Source organism: Cylas formicarius, unplaced genomic scaffold (genome assembly GCF_029955315.1).
Source record: "Cylas formicarius isolate icCylForm1 unplaced genomic scaffold, icCylForm1.1 PGA_scaffold_4__25_contigs__length_36172078, whole genome shotgun sequence".
Taxonomy (NCBI): Eukaryota; Metazoa; Arthropoda; class Insecta; order Coleoptera; family Brentidae; genus Cylas; species Cylas formicarius.
This window is the reverse complement of record NW_026844334.1, coordinates 1,212,367-1,238,110: the sequence shown is the minus strand read 5'-3', so window position 1 is coordinate 1,238,110 and position 25,744 is coordinate 1,212,367. Positions and strand designations below refer to the sequence as shown.

The 25,744-nt window shown below is 35.5% G+C and overlaps 3 protein-coding genes across 4 annotated transcripts in view; 2 read left to right on the top strand and 1 right to left on the bottom strand.

The window, feature by feature from the left end:
* The window catches only part of LOC132700488 (NADH dehydrogenase [ubiquinone] 1 beta subcomplex subunit 2, mitochondrial-like), a 190,286-nt gene that overhangs the window by 8,355 nt on the left and 156,187 nt on the right, over nt 1-25,744 (top strand). The gene's annotated exons all lie outside the window — the stretch shown is intronic.
* LOC132700483 (suppressor of lurcher protein 1) overlaps nt 1-25,744 on the top strand; it is a 202,204-nt gene that overhangs the window by 22,336 nt on the left and 154,124 nt on the right. The gene's annotated exons all lie outside the window — the stretch shown is intronic.
* On the bottom strand, nt 9,831-24,106 carry LOC132700867 (uncharacterized). Its single transcript, XM_060668439.1, has 3 exons — nt 23,706-24,106; nt 11,935-12,092; nt 9,831-10,550 (listed from the first exon to the last, which is right to left on the bottom strand). The coding sequence occupies exons 2-3, from the start codon at nt 12,084-12,086 to the stop codon at nt 10,310-10,312; spliced, it is 393 nt and encodes a 130-aa protein (XP_060524422.1). The 5' UTR covers nt 12,087-12,092; nt 23,706-24,106; the 3' UTR covers nt 9,831-10,309.

Below are 25,744 nucleotides of genomic sequence, written 5' to 3'. Positions count from 1 at the left end.
GATGCCCTTTCTTTTCTTGACCTGTCCCACAAGACCGAGCTGTCAGCTAGTCGTTATGTACATATGCTTTTTATATTTCCCTTATCTTTTTTTATTATTAGAAATTCCAGAAAGTAGGGTACAGGCGAGTAACGGAAACTCAATACCACACAGGGGGAATAGATTCCGTCGCAGACCAGTGGCGCGCAATAACCCATCCATACTCTCCGGTTAACTTAATTTACTTTGGTTGTCTTCGAGATAGGGCATAAATTGGCGCACACCTAGGCATTCGTTACGATCTGCTCGCTGCTTTACTGCTTTTACTTGAATTTTCGAAAAAAAAAGAGGCACTATATTTTTAATGCCCAATTCATCCACCAACCAGCTCAATTGTTTTATCCATTTCTATCGCACTACCTTTTCACCTGTTCACCCAAAACGAAGTGGCCAGAAGGCCGGTTCTATATGTGGGAGTTTAAAAATAGTCGTATTATTTTAGTTCATAACTTTACAGGTTACGACGGTCACTTTATTTTGGAGTTTAGGTATTCATCTGGACGTGAGTATTCCAATCGATCAGCGGGGTGCAAAAAGGTTACGAACGGGTAGAAAAAAGGGGCGCCGCGGGGGGCAATAACATCGGGATCGAGAACGCGGTTTATGAGAAAACTTTAGGGCCCTTCGCATCCCCCCACGGAGATTGTTGTACAATATTAATAAAAAGGGGTCATTATTTGCCGTTCCTTTTTCAACCCGTTTGTAATCCGGAAGCGGTGTTAATATTCCCCCCGGGAAAGTCGGAAGGAAGACGGGTTGATTAGATCGGTAAGTGATTTTTTTTTACGGCTTCGGGAAGATACGGGGCACGCCTCAAAGGGTTAGGTTTCAAAAAATTTTAAAAAATTGAATGAATAAGTAGTGGGTGGGTGTTACAAGAAAGTTTATTTTCGAGTCGTATTATTTATGCGTCTCAATTATTACCAGCAATAGACAATAGATAATAAACAATAATTTATTTTCCAATCGAATTCGTCATAAAAAAATGTAAACCACAACCTTAACTTTAAAAAAGAATTGTCACCTACTTATTCTTTCAGGTAACGTCTTTTCATAAATATAAGAAAGATTATCCAAGGGTTGTCATTAACATACAACGCAACAAGATTATTACCTAAAGTTTCGGAATTTAAATTCAGGAAAAATTGTGGTCCGTAATAGAAAATCATTTTATACCTACTTGTGTTTAATATTCTTTGGTTTGGTTAGTTTAAGTTAGTTTAAGTTTATTAGTAATCATTCTTATTACGTGTGTAATACAGAGTGTGTTGAATCGTGTGCGAATTATGCAAAATGTGTGCGAGTCTAGTGTATCTCAGGAGATGCTCCCGCCCAAATGTAGAAAACACTATTCTATTGAGACTAAGGAAGTTATAAACAATGTTTATTTGACTCTCATTGAACGTGCCATCAAGCAAGCATATTTAGAAGAAACGGCCATTTTGACGAAAATTCCATCATACATCAACTGTATGGAAAATTGTGAACAATCGCATTTCAGTGAGGAAAAAAAGCAGCGATGCTGACATTTTCTCGAGTGTAGATAAAAGTGATTAAGATATAATACGGCGTAAAATTTACCACTTATACGAGGAACAAAGCGTGCCTACATTAGATTAGGAGGCTTGAAAAAGATGAAACCGATGTTAAATGTGGCAGAACTACTAATAAATAAACGTTTATCTTTTTTTTGTGAAAATTGCCTTTTTAGTTTAAGTAGAGCATATCTCAGTAAGCCTAACCCACATTAAAAATAAGAACTTGTAATTATTATATTTAGTTAAAATAGGATTCCAGTCTTTTACTCTCAGGTGTCATCTATCATCTCATGGTATCTTTAACATCTTAGTGCTGGACATCCTCCTCCGCCTTATCCCTGGATTCTTTTGACGTGACCATACTATTGCAGTGCTCTTTTTTCTGTTTTTCTTATTATAGAGCATTATCTTGTTCCTTATTTGTTCCTTATTAGTTTTTGGCAATACTTCTGCTCCATGAACGTGACATTCTGTACAATGATTTAAACGATTCTTTTTTTCACGTTTTCTTTAGTCAGAGCGTTGATCCTTATGGCTTGTTTTCCTCATGCTATTGTTGTCTTTACATATTTTAAACACGTATCACCTTTGTTATTACTTAAAACACGTAAGTATTAGGTTTACCGATGCTTATTTTTAAATCCAACAATTCAGCTTCTTACAGTATATTCCATGTCTTCTTTTTCCAGTATAAAAGAAACTTTTTCATCAGCGGTCAATGTAATCAACAAAAAGTGTTTGGAAGACAGTGAAATTTCAAGCCATATTAATGGTGAACCACTAACAATATTGAGTATGCGACAGACAGACAGCTTGGAAAAGGAGGAAGAACTGTAGATAACCTTTTCGTTATATTAGACTTAGTCTTACTAGCTTTAAAAGAGGCGAACTCCTAAACCAAAACTAACCATATTCTTTTACCTATGCGGGAAATCCCACAGGTCTCTTACATTTGCAAAATTCTTAGCATAACAAAATAAATTGTTATACGTTTACGTACAGAATCAGTTTAAACGCTCGCGTCAAATTAGGACCGCAAACGACTAGGAAGTGCATTTAGTAAAGCACTTGCTTCCATTATGCGAATCTGAGTGAATTGTTTCCCCCCTCCTTCAGCATAATGTGTCGAGACAAGATCGCAGGAGGTCGGCGCGTAATTCTATGGAAAACCGCAAGCCGGTCCGCCCTGCTTCAGCTGCAGTCTCGGTTTACTGGCGGTTTATTTTTTTTAACACACTTTCTAATTGCAAACTGGAGTTGCAAACAGTACAGCTTACCAAAATACCACTACAAGCAATGAATCTGACACAACGTATCTGTTATCATTTTACTTCACAAGGTAACAGAAGTTGATACTTTGTTAAAGGAAGATTTATCTTAACTTCCACAGGTCGCTGTGATTCTATTTACAAATCTCCTGGATCCCTTCTGCGTCGTTCGCTGTTGAGTCGAACGTGCTGTTTCGTAAATAGTAAGATTTATCTTTCTTAACTGGATTTGAAGAGCGTTGAATATGCTCTATATCGGCTAGAAGATTAATTTTTTTTTCATTCATTTCATTCAGTTGCTACCGCTTCAACTATACACAAACTTAACAAAGTTTGAAGTTAAGTACTGCTCACTCCTCGTCATCCTGAAGCTTTTAACAATCACCTTGTGTCTCAATTGTTCTACGGGAAATTTCAAACATGATTTGAACAACACACTTTTTGCAAAACTTCTTTTGCTTAGTCGAACTTGCTGACGTTTCGTCAATCATCCTGTTGGCTTCTTCGCAGCTTGACTAAAGAAGCCAACAGGATGATGAGTTCGACTCAGCTAAAACCGACGCAGGAGGAATCCAGAAGTTTTGTAAAAAGTATTACAGTAGCCTCTGGAAGGTTCTTTGAAAAAAAATATTTAAATGAATTCATATATACGATAAAAGACTACTTTGTGAGAAATGTATGTCTTCAATTACTCGCTGGAGAATAACAGGCTTACGGCTTTTATTTTCTTTGTACCGTATATTTATATATAAAGAAAATCGCCCAAATTTAAGTCGGTAACTTGAAAATTGTCCGATCTGATCCCCCGAGACAACAACAAAAAGGATACCCTGCCCGGCCTCCGTTTGTTTTACGTGGTTTTATCGGCGATACAAACTCTGATCTGATTACTACGGCTTTCCTATAGCGAAGCATCGGGCGAAAGAAGAGCTCGAAGTAAAAGTGTAATCCGGTTTTCGGCTTATTCGTTTCTCGTCTTTATTGTCGGCGTAATAGTTCTAACAGGGAAAATCGGGAATGGAGGATACGGCGAAATTTTAAACTACGTACGTTGCGTTGTCCCCGCTATCGACTTGCAGCGTGGGCAACGATTCACCCACTTTGCTCCCGTTATAAATCGCAAAAAATGGTAAGAGAAACGGCGAATATGGCACGAAAAGGCGTGCTCCGCATTTTTCAGCTCGCTGGAGAGTCACATTGTAACTTAAAACGTTGTCCAATGCAACGTGGTGTCCATAAAACTGACACAGATTAAGCTCAACCGTAGAATTGGCCAACGGGATCACCGGACCTTACATCTCTGGATTTTTATTTGCAAAATTTGCCGTGTATTTTAATAAAAAAAAGTGTATAAAAAGTGTTCCCTGCCATTCGGCTGCTCGATATTTCCCATTGAGCGTCTCTATTCAACTCAGTCTTGTTCCGTAAGTAATGAAACTATTTTGTGATCTTCCAAACATTTGCTCCTTCATTGGTTGCACATCAGAATACATTTTATTTCACTTTATGCATGTTCTTGACTATTATTTAGACCTACTGTTACTGAAATTTCCCTCATAACTTCAAAAAACTGGCAGTTCTCTATTTCACCTATTATAATATATATTATATATTAATATATTAATAATGAGATCCATTAACTATAAAATTTTCTAAATGTCCCAATTTTTAATGAAATTAGATATAGAAACATGATACATGGTTTGAAGCGGTTGCCTGCATAAACGCATATTGTGAGCGCTCATATATATTAGGGAGTGAACTTATTTTCTGAAGAATCTCTATAGATATGTACCAAACCCCATCATGGTCTTCTAACTTCAATCCTTGACCCTATATTTTTGTCATCTTTCCGAAAACTTAGCGTTAAAGGATTAGAATTTTGAATGTCTTATCACAATAATAAATTAAGATGGACAATATTTCCAGAACCTACAGTCTTGGTCTCTCAATGTAGATTCTGATTTTGAAAAATGAATTTGATAAATGTAAGTCCAAAATAATTGGCCCAATCGATCTGCTATTAAAGATGCCGCACCAAACCGGGATCACTTGTTGGTCCTGTATTTTCATATCTGCTCGAGAATTCCTGTATTTGTAAAGAGTCGAATGAAATTTGTTTTGACGTTCCAAAATAATTTAAATTAAAAGAAAACCTAATTTTTTTTAAAACGAACAAATATTGTTAGGTCCGCGGTTGTCTGTATAAGGATTTTCTTTCGCTGAATTTGTTTTCTATATTTGACCGCACAGGTTAACCAAATATTTCCCTGTATTCTCGTCTTTTTTGAGACATGCTGGTAAGTTGAATTTCAAGTTTTTGATCTTCATTACAATGATTTGAAAATTGAATTTGAACTTGTAATCAAAGCGATGCCCTTTACGCAGCGAATAATTTTACACGGAAACTTTTAAAATTTTTTTTTTAATTTTTTGTTTTTGCTCGTATCAATCTCGACAAGTTGATAAAAAATCCATAATACTTTCATATAAAAGGGGCGAATTATGAGGAAATACGATGTACGAAAGAACTTTCATTCTTGAACAGTAGAGAAAAATGAGATATGTCGTTCTGCAGCGGAGTGTCACAGAATCGGCTTATTCTATCTACTTAAATCGTGATTAAAAAAAAAAATCGTCCTTAATGATGGATAGAACTTGGTGACGTTTCCCCTGTTGGCTTCAGAACTGCACCGGTTCGCATTATTCAGAACAAGAAGTTCTTGCGAGGGGTGGGTGGGGGGGTGGGAGGAGAGGCGAGAATAAATTGAAATGCGCCTCTCGAAATGCATCTGCATAGACGGAGTCGAATAAAATTGTTGCTTCCGGTCGATGTTGGTCGTAAAGAAAACTGCTTGAATAGGAGAACGGAGATAAGAAATTGTCAGCGACGAGTTTCCACAGATAAGGAACGACCCATTGAAACGCTGTCGGAAAAGGCCGGAATCATTTCCGCGGAAAGGACGACCGTCGACGTGTGCAAGCTACGGACCGAAAGTAGAAAAAAGAAGCAGGTCCGTATTCGGGTGAAAAGTCAAATAAGAAGAGAAGAAAATAAATAAATTATAATAATCGCAGTCTTTGAAGTAGATAAACGAAGCAGGTTCTGGGAAAAAAACTGCAGGTGGCACGAATATGAAGGAAAATAAAAAAAATACTCTAAATGCTCCACTGTTAAAAATTAGAACACTGCAAAATGAGTCAATTATAACAAGCAATAGATAAAAGAAAGTGATCCGTATTCCGTTTAAAAAAGTAATAAGCTTGGAGGACGAATACGAAAGAAAATAGGAAACTAATTTAAATGACATTTTATAAAAATGAGAACAGGAGAGAATGGGACAATTGTAACAATAATCATAGTCTTTGAAGTATAAACAAGAAGCAGATCCGTATTCGGGTAAAAAAGATGTGCTGGCGCCACGAATACGAAAGGAAATAAAAAAACAAATCTGTGTGTCATTTGTTAAAATTAGGATTTTTTTTCTATTGTATGGTTTTTTGTTCTTGATTTTGATTTTCTGATTTTAGTTTTACACATTCAAGTTACATTTATTTTGATTAGGCGACTTTCTTGTTTACTCTTTTTGTAGTTATATTTTACACCGACCATTTTTTTTATTAAACCATTTTTTGTTTTCTGATTTTTCAATTGATTTGTTTTGATTATAACTTGGTTTATTTATACTATTTGGTTTCTTCGCGTAGTTTTGTACACTCAAAGTTGTTTTAGGCGGCCATTATTTACTAAATCTAAATTAATTTATCGAGACTACATTTTTTTAGTCAATTGAAGGCAATAAATATATTGAGTATTGAGTACTAAATATTGTATTTCACTTGGACGTAGCGAAAATGCACCCCGGAATAGTCCGGGACTCGGGCCGGAATAAATCCCATGAGCGTCTCCGGAGTTTAGCTCGTCTGGCGAGACACGAACGCACCGGCATAGTGGGGCGGGGGGTCGTGGAAGAGACGGCGATTAATGAAGCAACATTAAAATTCGCAGTTTATAATTAGCGCGGGATCCGCCCACCTCCCGCTCCAATTAATTTATATTGGGGGCGGGGGGGTTTATCGATTTTTAATTTACTTGGCTTTTGAGAGTTTGCGATTGCGCTTGGGAGGACGGGGGAACTTGTGAGCTTCCCGGATTATATTCAAATCCAGTTCCGGATATTTCCGGAAAAAAGCGCGTTCGATAAGAAAAAAACACAATTTTCAGATATGTAACAATAAGTGGTTTTTATTTATTTATTTATTTGAAAACAAGATACAAAAAGAGAAGAGAGAGAGAGAGTCCGCCCCCTCAAACAATATATAAGCAGGTACAGAGTAAAATGCGAGCCAGTTTCTCTCAAGTTTTATAAAAAATGAGATATGGTGAAATTTGATTATAAAAATAATAGAAACGGTGTCAATACATCAGAAATGCATTTGAATGTGTATCCTGAAAGCCGACAACCTCATCGAAATTTGTTTATATTATTGGATAAGAATCTCGCTGAGTTTGCTTCGTTATATGTAGACGGAATGGACGAGAAAACTAAATAAAATTAAGTTTAGCGGATTTCGAAGATACTTTTTTGAAAAAAAAACAATAAAAATCTGCCACGAAATTGTAGCAAACGGAGAGGTGAAGAGAAAAGAGAGAAGCTTTTGTTTTAATCCGAACTCGCGTGAACAAGTGATTTGCTTAGACAAAACGGCAATTTGTATTAATTTCGTGGAGAAAACCAATATGCGGGAACGGTTTTAATTAAAAGAGGATTTCGGTTTGGGTTTTAATTCCCTACGGGGTCGTGGGGGGTTATTACACGCATTTATATCGCTTAGGTTCGTCGAGAGAGGCGAAGGTATGGTCTGTTCATACATATAAGAAAGTGACCAATTGCTTTTGAATGGGACGATCCAGGGGTGGTCATTAACATGCAATGTAACAAGATTATTACCTAAAGTTTCGGAACTTAAATTCAGGTAAAATTGTGGTCCGTAATAAAAAATAATTTTATACCTACCTGTGTTTAATATTCTTTGGTTTGGTCAGCGTGTGTTGAATCGTGTGTGAATTATGCAAAATATGTGCGAGTCTAGTGTATCTCAGGAGATGCTCCCGTCCAAATGTAGAAAACACTATTCTATTGAGACTAATTAAGTTATAAAGAATGTTTATTTGACTCTCATTGAACATGGTGCCAGAAAGCAAGCATCTTTAAGAGAAACGGCCACATTGACGAAAATTCCAACATCATATATGGAAAATTGTGAATAATCCCATTTCAGCGAGGAAAAAAAGAAGCGATGCTGACATTTTCTCGAGTGTAGATGAAAGTGAGCATGAGATAAAATTTACCAGTTATACGAGGAAGAAACATAAAACCGGTGTTAAATGTGGCAGAACTACCTTATGCAAGTGTATTCAACACATAGGTTTTAGATTTAAAAAAATTGACAAAAGGCAAGTTTTAATGGAATCTTCTAGAATTCGGAAATGGCGACTGGAATATCTAGAAAAAATTAGGATTTACAGAGAACAACAAAGGCCAATTATTTACTTGGGTGAAACCTGGTTCGACACTTATGATACCCCGGAAAAGGGTTGGGTTGATAAGTGTAAAACAAACGCGCCATCAAAAAGAGGTATTATTGGTATTGGTATTGGTATTAAAGGGGGGCGCCCTCGCGGGCGTCCAAGCACTTAGGCCACCAGATGGGCCCGTTGTGCCCCCAGGCCGCTCTAGAGGGCGTCCAGAATGCCGCCCCTCCTGTAGAAGGTCAGCAAATCCTTTAGCCCAATACCGTGCACTGAGTCCGGATCGATCAGGGCCGTTCCGAAGACTCCCAATCTTGCCCATGTCAAGGCAGGGCACTCGGTGAGCAGATGATACGGGGTCTCCTCCCCTTCCATGCACCACCTACACTCCGGGTCGTCTCCAATGCCTAGCAAGCAGAGATGCCTCCTAAGCCTGCAATGTCCTGTGTAGGCCCCTGTTAGTGCTCTACACTCCCTCCTGGTCAGTCTACGCAGCTCCCTGGTGCGAGGAAGGGCGGGCCCATCCATCATAAGCCTTGCCTGCCTCATTCCCGGAGCAACTCCCCAGCCCCCCGCGGCCCGGTCCCCAAGCGGGGCTCTGGCCCTATATGCCTATGCGAGGAGCCCTCCCTGGCTAAGGCGTCCGCTGCCTCATTGCCCCGGACACCGGTGTGACCCGGGACCCAGACCAACGTGACCTTTCTCTCCTCAGCCACCCTCCTCAGTACCCCTTTGCACTCATTTATCAACAAGGAGCGCGTACGCACTGACTTCAGCGCCATGAGTGCAGCCCTACTATCCGAGCAGAAGAAGACTCTCCTGCTTCCGTAGTTGAGCCGAAGCACCTCTCTGGCCGCCATCAATAAAGCGAAAATTTCCGCCTGAAACACAGTGCAGTACTGACCCAGAGGGACCGACAAGCTTGATCAAAAAGAGGTAAAAGAATAACTATTTTGCATGCTGGCTGCGAAAAATATAAAGATTCTTCTCTGGATTATCATGAAGACACCACCGCTGATTTATTTGAAAGTTGTTTTAAAGTTCCAAACATTCCTCCTAATAGCGTCATTGTAATGGACAATGCAAGTTATCACAGTAGACAGTTGACTAAAACCCCTTCCTCATGTGACACAAAAGCAACAATCCAAAACTACATGTATAATAACGATATTTATTTTCACGAAGATTATACCAAAAAGCAATTAATTGAGGTTCTACAAAGCTTGAACCTACAAAAGGAATACGTCTGTGATAATTATGCATACAGTTTTAAGGCCACCTTACCACTGAACATGTTTGGCATCAACTGAAATCTGCCATTTGTCGTAACAATGTTTTTCGTCGAGTTAACTGTAATATCCTCAAACTTATCGAAACCGAGGTTTTTAACATCCCTCCACAAAGTTGGGCAAAATGAAAAAAGCCACCAAAACATAGAAATATAGAACAATCAAGAATGAAATGAAAGAAACAAGGAGGAAGCGAAGAAACGTTAAAATATCTAAATTTCCATGTTAACTCTGTCGGTAAACTAAGTACAAGAAGAAGCATATTTACGCGGATTTTTCAGTATCCCTTTGCGCACTGAAGATGAAAATAAATTCAAAATGCATATATTAATAATAACAATACTTTATTTACATTTTTACACTACGGAAACACACAAAAATTGAAAAAAAAACCGTAAACAAGAATGAATAGGAAAAGTAGGGATATTAATGACGGAAATGAAAACAAGAAAGAAGTGAGGAAAAGTGTAAAGGACTAACTTTTCAAGTTAGGATTGCGGGTAAATTAAGAAGGAGGAGAAGAATAGAGAGGAAAGGACAAATTAATATAAATAAACGTAAAAAGGAGAAAGAAAAGAAGATGAGACAATTCGAAAACTCAGACTTTTTTATTTTCCCGAACTAGGGATCATCTCGTCGACCTTAGCGGACTCCGTGATGCACCCTGTGGAGGTTGTTGATCAGCTTCGCGATTTCATCCCTGGGGATCTTCTCCGACGGCCTGTCATACACAACCGCTTCTTTGTTGAAGTTGAGCGACTCCCTGGCCAGGGCGCCAGCGATCAAGGGGTTACCGTAGAAGTGGTTAGACTTAGAAAGACCTTCCGGCAGCACCGACTCTTCCAGGGACGTCTGCAGCGCCCTCGGATGGGCCGGTACTGACCTGCAAACGAATGGCGTTGGTTTAGATTTATTTATTTAACCACGGTATACAAAATGTATGCGTAGTAAATCTCAAAACAAAACAAAAAAAATACATATAAGGATAACAAAAACAATATATGTAAAAATATATATAAATCAGTTAAAGTCACAAAACAAATGTTTAAAAGTAGACAAGTTACGCTGGTTTAAAGTCAGTACTGTGAAAACAGCCATTTATATTAGAAGATAATTTATTGTAAAAGCGATATATCAAGCCGGTCCTGAGTGGTTGGCAATTGAATCTGTGCTCTCACTACAGTCCAGGGAAGTGATACGGGTCAACAAAAATTTTGTGCTAATAGAAAAGCAATAACCATCAGAAACTATGTGATAATTTTAATATCTGCTTACGCATTGACACTATCGCCAGTAGTTATGCTGTGAGGTAGATTGGAAGTCTCATTGTGATTACTTTGATTTAACTCTAAACAGTGTAAAACATCTTTTTATAAATCTCTGTGAGATTTTAACGATGGAAGAGTTGCTCATGAGATAAAGTACTTTTGTAGGGATTTATATGCCCAGTACTTTTCATTTTTGAAATGTTATTATATGTCTTTAACAATTTATAGAATTTTAAGTAGATGGTGACGTACATTCTCAGCAAAAAAGACAGCATGCACAGACTGCATGTTCCCCACTGTGTTCGTATTTTTAGTAATCTGCCATTAGAGTTAAAAATGTCTTTATTTAAACAACGATTAAAAATATTTTTGTTATCCATAACATTTTATACATTTTCACTATTCCAGTACAATTTTATACTTGCCTTTACAATTATTACAGAATAAAAATGGTAGGTTTTTGTAAGATTTTCCTTACTCCCGCCACTGGTGTATTTAAAAAATAATCATTAAAATATATAAAATAAAATTACTAGTATTAAAAAAATATATATTATTTAAAAAAAAATCACCACAGTCTATTTCAAAAGTTAAGACGTTTGCGACATATGCTCATAGGGAGATTTATTTTTAAAATGGCCCGAAAAATCGCTCCCCTTATTTTTGACATTCATGACGTTTAAGAAAATCGAGATTTTTCAATTTAAAGTGATCCAAATACATTCGCTTATTTTGAACACCTTGCAGCATCTAATTCAAAATGCGAATTTTTAAAAGGACGTTCCATTAAAAAAAAATATGTTTTATTCGTCACGCTTTTTTGAGGCACCCCGGATATGTTAAAAAATTCCCGTGCTGGACTATAAATGTGAATATAAATGATTTAAAATTTATATTCCTTTTATTTTTTTGGTTAGTTTTTGTTTTGGTGTGGTACAGAGAGACGCCAAGTTCGCCTGGATGCCTAGACGTTAGTTCGTTATCTTGCTTGAAACAAACCTGTGATGGGGAAACGTGGGGACGATTTGGGGCTCGTAGGGGACTATTAGCTGTTGGGGTCCGATCAGATTGTAACCGGTGATAAGTTGTCCCGCGTTGACGAGGGATGTCCAAAAAAGCAGGCCTGTCACAGCCACAGCGTAGCACTTCATTGTCGACTGCAAAGGGACAAAAAACAACGCGATTAGAAAAAAATGTGGGGGGGGGGGAGAAGTCGGCCGCGACATATTTCGAGATAGATATAGAACGGCTACATTTTGATATAATAAACAATTGAATTGCGCTTCTGGTTCTACTGCTTTTTTTTCGTTATAAGGGACTATAGGCACTTGAAAAATGTTCATATGCAGTTTTTTTCTTAAAACGCACCCAAAAATCGCGTCCTTAGTGAGAAAACACAAAATTTTAACAGCAGGAAAGGACGGATAACTTATTGTTTGCATTCTTTCATTTCGCTGAGAGCCTCGTACAAAAGCCTACCCGCCTCTAGTTATAAAATTACGCCGCCCCCCGTTACCCAACTTTCCACTTAAAACACGAAATGCGTTTTTTAAAGTCTCACGATTCGCGAAAATATGAGAACTTTCCCGGGACCGCGGAAAAAAGCTTTTCCCTCCCCCCCCCGGAGATGGACTCGCGAAGATCAAACTCTTGTCGCTCGCGAGTCGCGGTTGTCGATTAAAAAATAAAATGAAATAAAGTAAAATTTTTAGACGAAAATGAAATTGCAACTCATCAGATAAAATTGCCTTAATTTTTGATGCTTAATATGACAAGATTATAAAAATGGATAGTTTCCATTAAAAAAAAAAAGTTTTTTGGCAATTTTTTTTATTTCATTTTTAATCTTATTTTTCGCGTACCCTGTATTAAAATGTATCAAAATTTCTCATGAATTCCGTTAATAGAAAACAAAACTACAACAAAACTTACTCAAGTGAAACGATAAATGCTTCCGAATGAAGAAATTGGCAGATAAAAATTAAAAATGTCAAGAACGGTCAGACTTAGGTATAGGACATTATGCACAAAATATGTCTAGAATTTTGTATAGAATTCAAAAATGAAGTAGCATAGCAGGTGTTCCATTTAAAATAAGAAAGTTGAGACTCGCCCACGAAGAATGAAACACCCTGTATGTACAAAATTAAAATAAATTAAAGGTTTGTAATACCCCAATGGTACAAAACATATCAAAAACTCAAATTTTTATGAATGTTGCGAAAACTTGCCAATTTCACGAATAAATTGAAAATATTTATTAAAAACTATGAATATAAGTACCCATTAGGATTCCAATGCAAGTATCTTCAAAACGGTTCGAGAGAGCATTAAATTTCCTATATGAATAATTCAAAATTTTCGCCAATAACAAAATTCAAAACACAAAGTTGTTTTTCTTTAAATCGATTTATCTTTGAAATAGTTCAATTTATCAAAAAAGTGTAGTGACCATTTTTGTATCAATAAAATTGTGTTAATGATCTATTGGTGATAAGATATGATTATTTATATATATCACAAAACTATTTTGCGTGTCCGATCCAAAAAAAAATATCGTATTTTGACCCACCTTAATGGGCGTACAGTTTCTTAAGGATCTTTTTTTCAAAATTCAAAGGAAATATTCGGTTACGAATTATAAGCAAAAAACTAAACAGGACTTTTTACCATTTCTAATTGTTTAGAACTTTTCTAGAGCAACTTTTCGGACGTAGTAACAGTATTTTCAATTAACGTCATTTTAAACTCATTCGACTTCCGAATCCGCAATTTTGAGGAAAATGGCGAAGTTCGGCAACGCCGCCCGACCGCGTCGGAGTCCGGCAACGTCGGGTAAATGAAATCGTCCGCCAATTGGAAACGAAATGTGAGAACGAGGCCTTCCGTTGCGTTATGATAATACCGACGACATTTGCATAACGGAATCGAGCCAGTCGACGGGTCGGAGATGATTTTTACAACCTTTCGTCCGTATCCCTTTGAACGCGTCGCAACGGAATTAAAAATGGCGGCGGTTAGCCGCCTTTGTTGTATCAGGAGTCAAACGGGAGTGTTATTATTATAACCTGGCTTTGTGGAGACTACTAAAGAGGCGCTACTAGGCAACTACAATTGGCACTTTACAGGAGAGACGAATAAGATTGTCATAGAAAAAAAGAACTATTATTAGAGTTACGGGCGCCAATCAAAACACTGCAACTGGTCAAACCGACGCCAAAACGTCCTTGTTACTTTCGAAAATAGAATTTTTCGAAAGTATCTGCGCTCGTATAAACATTTTAGATCTCGGTAACGGTAGGTCCTATGGGATTGCCGTTGGCACAGAAATGATCACCGTCGAAAAAAAAATTTTTTTATCTGTCCGTTCTCCGTTCTCCGCTCTCATCTTTTGGTTTTTCCTGAATAACTTTAGAAAAATTGAAATTTGCCTCCTTTTCAACATACAATGCACATATATGCAGCGTTGCCCCGTGACGGAACCTATTGAAAATGGAGGGGATGGGGTGCAAGGGTCTACAAAAAACATCATTTTTCTAAAACTTATTACGAGACCAAAAAAATTTTTGAACCAGAAGAAGCAGAAGATACGACTCTGTAAACTTAAATTCTTGACAATTTTTTAAAAATATACAGGGTGCGCCGAAAATTCAAAAAATCTGAAAAATGGGTCCTAATTTTGCAGATATCAAATTCAAATTTAGCAGGGAAGTAAAAGTCCGTGTCCACATTTATTTTATTTATTTATTAATTTTATCTTCCAGAAAAATGTTTTCCTCCATAATCGCAGACGCAGACGCAGACGCAAAAGATCCAGTGCAATAACATTCATTTCGGGCATTTTTTCGATTAAATACAGGGTTTTCAAATTATAGACAAAAATCTAAAAGACCCAGAAAATTGTTCTTTTACAGAGCAAATTATTAGTCGCAAATCAACTACTACAATTTTTGTATTTGCGGTTTTCGTCTATCACGTACTCTGCTCGGGATATTTGAAAAAATCTATATTGAAACCGTTATTTCGGGGGCTGTCAAGACGCGATGACGTCATTGATTATTACGGCGCATTGCATGGTTTCAGAAAAAAACTTATTTTCTCGAGACCATTTACTATTTTTTTATAAATTCTTGAACCAGGACGCGTGGAAAATCCAGGGCTATAACCTCTACTTCGAACAATGATTGTATCAGATACAGAGTGTGTCGTTTATTGCCAAAAAATCTAAAATCTAAATAAATCTAAATATGTTTGTTTTAAATGTAAGAGAAACTGAAATTTAATATGTTAGACTCAGACCCAGAAATCTTATATAATCATAATATTATTATAGTATGTATATTATATTATAGAAAACTGTTTTACAGTTCCACAATGATTCGTAACTCTCTCCTCGCAGAGTATAACTCTATTTTACCTGATTTTTGCGAATTACTTTCGGAATACCCGGTATCGCGCACTTTATAAGCGCTCGTTAGCGCGCGTTTGACGGGTCGCGGATAATTGGTGACAAACTAATTAAGCAAACGACGAGGGGATCGTAAATAAAGGTGAGTTTACCGACGCCTCAGACTCCCGTAAGTCGTAATTCGCTTAGTTCGACCGACGGCCCCGGTCGGATCATTTCAAAGCTAACGAATTCGCTGGATTCAGATATCGGCAGCCTTGCCCGGAAAATGGTAACATATATTCGAAATTACAAATAAAACTTATATACGGGGTGTTTTCTAATTGGATTCTTGAGTCCATTAAAAAAAAATCTCATACGAACGTACGTCTTAACCTTTGAGGTACAGGGTGGTCAAGTTTTTAAAAATAATACAGCTCTACAAATAAAGATTTTTTTTTTGACACTTGAAAACATAAAAATTTTCACAGAATATATATGAATGTGCTCTTATTTTTATAAATTTCACAAATCTTATAATTTGAACAATAATCAGCTTTTTATTCAAAAAAATCGATTTTATCAGTCACGATTAGGCTTCTGCACATACAAACATCAAGTGATCTCTACTCTTAGCGATACCCGCCCTTTGTTCCGCAGAACAGCTGAGATCTCAGTTATTCGACAATACGAAGTACCTACACGTGAATCTAAATAAGTTCTGATGAGTTAATATTTCGTTTCAATTACTGTATATATAATTTGTTTTGTCTTTTAAAATATGAGTTCGTCAAGAAGAAAGTGTAAAGTTTTTTCATCGGGTTTTACCTGTCACCAATATGGGAGTCAGTCATCTGTCAGCAGGTACAGAGTAAAATGCGAGCCATGCTCTCATACTGAAAAAAATCAAGAAATTAAATTTCTTCAAAAATGGTTGGAGATTGTACCACCAGCGCCTCCAAAACAAACGGGTGAAATTCCGTACGTTCGCCACTGGTGTATTCAAATAAAATTGGTGCACACTAAATAATGCCTCTTGTTGCACAAGTACATGCGTGCCAAATTTCATTCAAATATCTTAAAATATATTTGCTTTTTGAAAACTTCACCACTCTGCATGTCAAAAGTTAAGACGCTTAGGATGCACGTTTATATGAAGTGTTCATTTTAAAATGGACCCACAAATAGCGCCCTTCGTTAGTAATATTCAATTAGATAACACCCTGTATATAAGCACTGTCCGTAATTTAGAATATGTGTAAAGTCTATCTTTAGAGCCAGCATGCAAAATAGTTATTCTTTTACCTCTTTTTGATGGCGCGTTTGTTTTACACTCATCAGTTGAGTCAAACCAACACTTTTCCGGGGTATCATAAGTGTCTAACCAGGTTTCATCCAAGTAAATAATTGGCCTTTGTAGTTCTCTGTAAATTCTAATTTTTTCTAGATATTCCAGTCGCCATTTCCGAATTCTAAAGATTCCATTAAAACTTCTAACTAAAAAACTAAAATTTAAAACTTATGTGTTGAATAAACTTCCATAAGGTAGTTCTGCCACATTTAACACCGGTTTCATCTTTTTCAAGCCTCCTAATTAAGATATCCAATGTAGGCACGCTTTGTTCCTCGTATAACCGGTAAATTTTACCCCGTAGTCTTGATCACTTTCATCTACACTCGAGAAAATGTCAGCCTCGCTTCTTTTTTTCCTCGCTGAAATGGGATTATGCACAATTTTCCATACAGTTGATGTTGGAATTTTCGTCAAAGATGCTTGCTTGCTGGCACCACGTTCAATGAGAGTCAAATAAACATTGTTTATAACTACCTTGGTCTCAATAGAATAGTGTTTTCTACATTTGAGAAACACTAGACTCGCACATATTTTGCATAGTTCGCACACGATTCAACACTCGCTGTATTACACACGAAATAAGAATGATTAAAGAATATTAAACACAGGTAGGTATAAAATTATTTTCTATTAGGGACCATAATTTTACCTGGATTTAAATTCCGAATCTTGTTGCATTATATGTTAATAACAACCCTTGGATAATCCCACTGAAAAGCAATTGGTCACTTTCTTATATCTATGAACATACCATACCATTTTCGAGTGCAAGGCTATCTTATCATAACCTTCTTACCGAGGTCGCCATCTAACTAATTTCCGGCGTTTTCACCCCAAGCTCGAGTTAATGCCCTTTGTATTGGCCACCCGGTACGTAGAAAACCGAAAAAGGGCCAACTTTTCACTATTTTTTAGTATATATTTTTAAAGGAATAAATGTCAGTCTTGCTCGAACCCGTGCGTCACCATCTTGGCGTATAGATAAAGCCGTGATGGCCGGGGAATTGAATAAACGGCCTTTAGGGAAGGAAATGAAACGGCCGACGCATGTCGTCGTTACCGTCAGTCCTACACAAAGGGGGCGGTTTCGAGGAAACGACTCGATATCCCATGCCAGGGGTAAAATGACTCGCGTTTAAATCGTTCCAGCCGCCGCGAAGTGGTGAAAAATGATGCCTCGTCGAAGAGTGTTTTGATAATAAAATGAAGGGCCTTTGAGGCGCAACGTCTCACCCCGTCTCGTGTCGTTTTCATTGCCTGGATATTGCGGGCGGAAAGCATCGTTGAAAGGGAGAAAAAAAGGCAAGAAGGGCGATGAGGGACGAGTGGTGTTTCCGACGCAGGTGTCCATTAAAAATTTTGACGAGCTCTGAGCAGTTGTCGATTTTAAACATGAAGAACAGTTTTGGTTAGTACGCCTTATTAGGTAGGGACTGGCGAGCCCTTTCTAAAATACCAGGGCGTACATGAATCTTCTATCCGATTCTTTTGGACTGGTTTTGTGTATCCTAATGTTTTTAAGTGTCCCCAGAGAAAGAAATCTATGAGATTTAAATCAGGTGGCCAAAAATATGGTCCAGCGCGCCCAATCCAGCGATCAGTATAAAATTGTTGCTCTGTTAAAATTGGCCATACTAATATATATTTGTTTTTCTGTGTTTAAATGTGTAGCATAATTAGAATCTAGACTATTGTTTTAAACACTCTTTTATGTTCGTTAATGAGTTTCTTGAAGGATCTACCTGTTTGTGGAATATTAATTTTAGGACAAAATGCGCATTTCAACCTGTAGACACCTGATTTTTGAGATTTTGGACCTTTCGTTTTATTGTTTGTTAAATATTTTCCTATTGTGTTGTTAGTTCTAAAAGCTACTTGTAAACCACATTTTGACAAATGTTTTGAAACTTGTTCACTTTGTTCGCCTATGTATGTAATTGTTTTAAGTTGTTCGTGTTCTGTATTAGCTTTCGTATAAATACAGTTTACTGTTGTTTGGATTTGTTTTTTATTTATAATTTTATCGATAATGGTCGGATTCTAGCCGTTGTTCAGTGCAATTTGGTTAATGATATTAAGTTCTTTGTTGTAATTTTCTGTTGAGAGTGGCGTATTAAGAAGTCTTTGTATAAAAGAGTAAAGTGCAGCCATTTTGTGTGTATAAACCTTCACACACGGACAGTCATACACAACTGCTCAAATCACCCTTATAAACACAAAATGGCTGCATTTCACTCTTTTATAAACAGACTTCTTAATACGCCACTCTCAATAGAAAATTACAACAAGGAACTTAATATTATTAAACAAATTGCACAGAAAAACGGCTACAATCCGTCCATTATAGATAAAATTATAAATAAAAAACAAATCCAGACAACAGTAAACTCTATTGATCCGAAACCTAATACAGAACACGAACAATTTAAAACAATTACATACATAGGAGAACCCAGTGAAAAAGTTTCAAAACATTTGTCAAAATGTGGTTTAAAAATAGCTTCCAGAACTAACAACACAATAGGAAATTTTCTTAAAAACAACAGAACGAAATTTCCAAAATCTCAAAAATCAGGTGTCTACAGGTGGAAATGCGGATCTTGTCCTAATATTTATATTGGACAAATAGGTAAATCCTTCAAAAAACGCATTAACGAACATAAAAGAGCGTTTAAAAACAATAGCCTAGATTCTAATTATGCTACACACTTAAACACAGAAGAACACATATTTTTAGTTCTTATTTATTTTGTAAAACCAACCAAGGAACATTCTTCTTCTTTACTGTTAGTGGCCAATTCTACTGTGGACGCTCATCCTTTGCCACATTACATAAGGATAATAAGACAAAAATCAAGCAAATACTAGACGGGATCAAGGAACGTCTAGCTATAACGATCTGAAAATTGTTTACACTCCGAAAAAATTCTTAATTTTTGGAGTTTTCACAGAAACGCAAGTCATACATAGGCAGTCCGTCTATTTGCTAATTATTTTTGTATCTAGACCTTTTAATTTTGGTAGCTTTTGACGAACTTTTTCCATAAATGTACGAAATCGTACACCAAAGATCATCAATGAACATAAATCAGCCAAATACGTGCATAAACAGGACAACAATCTCAGCAATCTACCTTTATGAATCTAAACTCCATTTTTGCTATGTATTGATTATTTTTTATATATAAAATTCCTAATTCAGGTTTGTTTTCGCAAACGTCAATGTCAGTTTTTTAACGATCTTCTACCAAATCGTAAACCAAAACTCACCAAAGATCATTCTTCTTCTTCTTAGCTGTAAGTGGCCACTTTTACTCTGGATGGTCGTCCTTTTCAAGGATTGTTCCTGAATCTCAATAGCACAATAATAATGAGCCGATCACATTTTTTTTTCATATATAGTGAAATCAATTAGTCAGTTTTCGCCAAGCAGAAGCAATAAGCTCCGAATTACAGAGTAAAAACAAAGCAGGAGGCAAGCAAATTGGTTACCAGGGAACGTAAGTCATGTATAACTAGTTGCTTAATCTAGCTAACGATCTAAACCTTGTTTATACGCCTAAACAAAGCGATTGCCAACCATATTTTACTGTTTTAACGTCCGTCTACATGCAAATTAATTTTTGTATCTAATATTCTTAATTTTGCGAGTTTTCACAGAAACCAATATATGTTTTTCACGGATTCCTGTACGTGTGAAAACACAGACCAAAGATAACCAAGGAACATAAGTCATAGGTAGACGTGTATAAACAGTTGCCTAATCCACCTTTAAGAATATGAACCCTGTTATACATTCCGAACCAAAGTAATTGCTACTGCCCGCCTACCTGTCAATTCTCTTTGTAGTTCAAATTCTTAAGTTTGGTTATTTTCAACGCCCATGCGTATTTTCAACTGACTTAATAAATCCTCCTATGTATGTAATTGTTTTAAATTGTTCGTGTTCTGTATTAGGTTTCGGATAAATAGAGTTTACTGTTGTCTGGATTTGTTTTTTATATATAATATAATTTTATATAAAAAATAGATACGTGTTGTCTGTCGTGTTGCTGCATGTTTTATTTTTAAACTTGTTGTGTGACTTTCAGGTACTGCTATGCATATAAAAGGTCAATAAACGCTATCCTATTCTATTCTATTCCATTATATAAATCGCGTCCAAATCCAAATCGCTCCGTTTACTATGGTCACCCCCTGGCACAGACAAAAGACTGGTGTAATTGGTATAATTTCGAATCCACGCAAGCACACACGCACATATACGCGGTCGTACGAAGGGAAATTGCAATTTGCCCCGGGGGGGTTTTTAGATATTATTCGATATTAAACCGAAATTGGAATGGAAATGTCTACGTAATAATTTTATTTTGCGCGCGAATCGAACGTTGTTTTTTTTTCGGCGGGGTAGGTAAACGAATTTTCCGGTTTTCGAGTATGGCTCCCGGCCTTTCCCGGGCATTTTCAAGTTGTCTGTCACCACAAAAGAAATTACCCGAAAATAGGTATTTTCTACTAATTTTTACGAACCAAAATAATCACTATTATTATTTATTATTATTATAGTTTTTAAATTTTGGTGATTTTGAAATAAGACAATTTTTTATTTAGGAATAGTTAAAATTAATTTATTAATATTATAATATTAATATATAATAATATTAATTATTAACTAATTAGTTAAATTAAAAATTAATAATATTATCATTATGGATAAATGCAACTTTATTTTCAGTAGATATTTACCAAAAAAATATAGACTTGAGGGTTTATACAGAAATATGAATGAAACAAAACTGACCCTTTGTACAGATCACGGTACAAAATAAAGTAAAAATATATAAAATGCTATACTATACTGAGTCATTAATCATTTTATTTGCATGTTCATTGAATTTCATTCGCGTTTTCTTACCAAGTGTGTATTTTATATGCATATATTAATAATATAATTTCTGTTTTTTCCAAGTTGATTTTATTAAAAGATTATTAATTTTTTTTTTAAAATATTTATTTCAAAATAAATTAGAACTGAAAGTTGAGATTTTCACGAAATTATAAATATTGTTATATTGATAAACATTTGATAAAGACACGGTGCTGTCAAAACAATTGTCATGTGAATATATATTATTTCGTGAAAGTTTGAACTTTCAGTACTTATTTATTTTGTTAAATGGATTTTCATCAAGTAAAAGCCACCTCAGTTCAATTTTAGACAATTTTTAATTTTGAAGTAGTCAATTATTAGTATTAGTGTTATTGACAATTATTTTATTTTCAGTAGATATTAACCATAAAAAGTGCGGTGTATATAAAGAAAACAAATTACACATATAAATGAAACAAATTTGATTCTTTTTATACAGTGCAGTTCAAATAGAACAAGAAAACAGGACAAACGAAAAATATGAATACAATTCTACACTGTACTGAATCATAAACAACAATTTATAAAATAAATTTTATGGTTTTTTTCTGGCAGTTTTTTTTCTCATTAAAAAAAATATTATAATTATTGCGAAAATTTTTAAAAATTGGTTAATAAGACTATTTTTGACTTATAGTAATAGTCATTTAGTAAAACTTGTTTTTTTACAAAAAGAAAAAAAATGAAATGTGTCAAATTCTTCTGAAAAAAGCAGATACATTGTTGTTGAAGTTGAAACTTCTTTAAATGAATGCGAAATTAATGTTACTATAATTGATATCAATTTTAAATTGATATTTACCAAAAGAAAGTGTTAAAAAAGTTAGTACATAGTAAGTGCAAATAAAAAAAAATACGACAAACGTAATTTACGAATAAAATGCTATACTGGTATCGAGTTACTAAAAGTGTTCTTTGAATGTCAACCAAATATCTTTAACGTCTTGTTGCTAAGTGAGGAATTTATATATAAATTTACATTATAAAATTTATGGTTTTTAGTGGTAGCTTTTATTCTAATTAAATAAATATTATTATGATTGTCATATTATTTTTTAATATTTTCCAAGAGGGCAATGTTTAATTTATTAGAAATATCTAATAATCATTTAAGACTCAGGTTTTACCAATAAAAAAATTTGAAATATGTCAATTTTTTCTGAAAATGCAAATTTTGCTTGTCTTTATCTTATGTTTTTTTTCTTGTAGTTTTTATTTTTTAAAAATATACGTTTTAGTGAAAAAGCAATGTTCACTTGTCTTTATGCTTCCGTTCATTGTTGATGTCTAAGCTTTCTTTAATACCTGATAAATTAATGTTACTATTCTAACAATAACTTTAATTTCAATGGGTACAATCCAAAGAAAAAGGAAAGTACACGCACTTTGTGGTTTTTTGTGGTAGTTTTTATTTTAAATAAATATTTATTATTATGATTATTATAAAAAATAGTTAACAATTATTTAATGACACTTATTTTTTAACAAGCAAAAAATCAGAAATGTCTCAAATTTTTCAGAAAACGCAAAGTTCCCTTGTCTCTGGGCTTCTGTTAGTTACCGATGCCTTAGTTTTCTTAAATACCAATTCCACTAAGAGAACTAAAGGAATTTTATGGTTTTTTCTGATAGATTGTATTGTACGTATTATACAAATTTTGAATATTTTCGAATATGACAATTTTTAATTTAGAAATAGCTAATAATCAATTAATAATACATATTTAAAAAAAACAAATTCAGAAATGTTCGCTTGTCTTTATGTTTCTGTTCATTGTTAATGTCTGTATTCAACGGGTATAATTCAAAATATATATAGAAATGGTTGTTTTTATTCTAAATAAAGTAAATGTTATTGATTATTATAAAAAAATTGTACAAAAGGTTCCCAATACCAATCTATATCAACAATTTAGGCCAATAATTACCGATCCTTTTATGAGAAGGTTCTTGAGCTTGTGGTGAAACAGCAGCTGCAAATATCGGCAGATATTTACAAAAATAAATGTACGAAATTCCTTTGGGTTGATAAGGAAAACATATGACACGTATAAATGCGCCAAAATCGACCCTTATTGATGTAAGATGTACGCGTTTACCTTAAATTCTCTATTCGGACGGCCCAGGGACGAAATTACAAAGCAGAGACTCCGAATTGGTAACTCAAAGGGCAGTTTGGATACACCGAACCGCGAACCTTGCCTCGCCAGACGATCGAAGCTTTGCAAATAGCGAGAAACTCAACAAAACACCAAACAAACGAACTGTAATCCAAAGACAGGCGAAATACCCGTTAGTAAGCGGTAACCGTCTCCGTTGTAAATTTTATACGAGACCGTCGTGACCCCCGACTATGAGAGAAGAGAAACGGTAAGTAACGTGTGCCTACGTCGCGTACGAAGCGAGGAGGAAAGTCTTTAAAAGGTTCCCCGACCTTGGCGCGCGTAAACCGAGTCAAGGTCGCGGGAATCGAAGTCCGGATCTGGACCATCGCGGATATCTGCAAGGCGAACCGCCCGTACCTGCGACCTCGCGCGCGACATTGAGGTCGGAGGCGGGAAAACGTACATGTGCATGTACATTTGCAATTAGTTACCTATCTTAATAAAATAAATAAGAACTAAAAGTTCAAGAAATTATACCTATATTTTCATATTTCGCATTCCTTCTCAAATTTAATATTTACAAACTAAAGTCTGTTCATAGATATAAGAAAGTGATTAACTGATACGAATAGGTCCGTACGATGCTTAGAATTTAATTATTTGGGGTTTTGTTATCAAAGATACTAAATAATATTTATTTATTTATTTATGTGTTTATGCTTAAATATAAAGTAAAATTACAAATTATTTTTATTACCTACTTAAATTACTTAAAATTATTCACATAATGTTTCAGTATCACTATCACTATCATCGCCTGTTCTAATTATTATTGGTTCTATATTATTTGCAATATGGATATACTATTGTTCTGCTTTTTCTATATGTTTAACAGAATTTGCCCAACTTTGTGGAGGGATGTTAAAAACTTCGGTTTCTATAAGTTTGAGGACATTGGAGTTAACACGGGGAAAAGCATTCTTACGACTAATGGCAGATTTCAGCTGGTGCCAAACATGTTCAATAGGATTAAATATACAGTGGTAGCCTTAAGACTGTATGCCCTAGATTTTTTGCACAATTATCAGAGACGTATTCCTTTTGTAGGTGCAAGCTTTATAGAACCTCAATTAATTGCTTTTTGGTATAATCTTCGTGAAAATAAATGTCGTTATTATACATGTAGTTTTGGATTGTTGCTTTTGTGTCACATGAGGAAGGGGTTTTAGTCAACTGTCTACTGTCATAACTTGCATTGTCCATTACAATTACGCTATTACGAGAAAAGTTTTGTAACTAATTTGTTTTTGAACCAACTTTTAAATAAATCAGCGGTGGTGCCTTCATGGTAATCCAGAGAAGAACTTTTAATATTTTACGCAGACAGATAAAGTCAATTTAGAATCCAACCATCTTTAGAGTCAGCATGCAAAATAGTTATTCTTTCACCTCTTTTTGGTGGCGCGTTTGTTTTACACTTATCAGTTGAGTCAACCCAATCCTTTTCCGGGGTATCATAAGTGTCGAACCAGGTTTCATCCAAGTAAATTATTGGCCTTTGTTGTTCTCTGTAAATCCCAGTCGCCATTTCCTAATTCTAAAAGATTCCATTAAAACTTGCCTTTAGTCAATTTTTTTAAATCTAAAACCCATGTGTTTTTCATTTTTTTCAAGCCTCCTAATTAAGATATCTAATGTAGGCACGCTTTGTTCCTCGAATAACTCATAAATTTTACGCCGTATCTACACTCGAGAAAATATCAGCATCGATTCGTTTTTTCCTCTCTGAAATGGGATTATTCGCAATTTTCCATACAGTTGATGTTGGAATTTTCGTCAATGTGGCCGTTTCTTCTAAAGATGCTTGCTTGCTGGCACCACGTTCAATAAGAGTCAAATAAACATTGTTTATAACTTCCTGAGTCTCAATAGAATAGTGTTTTCTACATTTGGGCGGGAGCATCTCCTGAGATACACTAGACTCGCACATATTTTGCATAATCCTCACACGATTCAACACACGCTGTATTACA

Bases quoted from the DNA above. Each gene is read 5' to 3' on its own strand.
- LOC132700867 (XM_060668439.1), bottom strand. From the start codon at position 12,086: ATGAAGTGCTACGCTGTGGCTGTGACAGGCCTGCTTTTTTGGACATCC. The intron at 10,551-11,934 runs GTTTGTTTCAAG...ATTCGTTTGCAG, and splicing joins CCCACGTTTCCCCATCACAG to GTCAGTACCGGCCCATCCGA.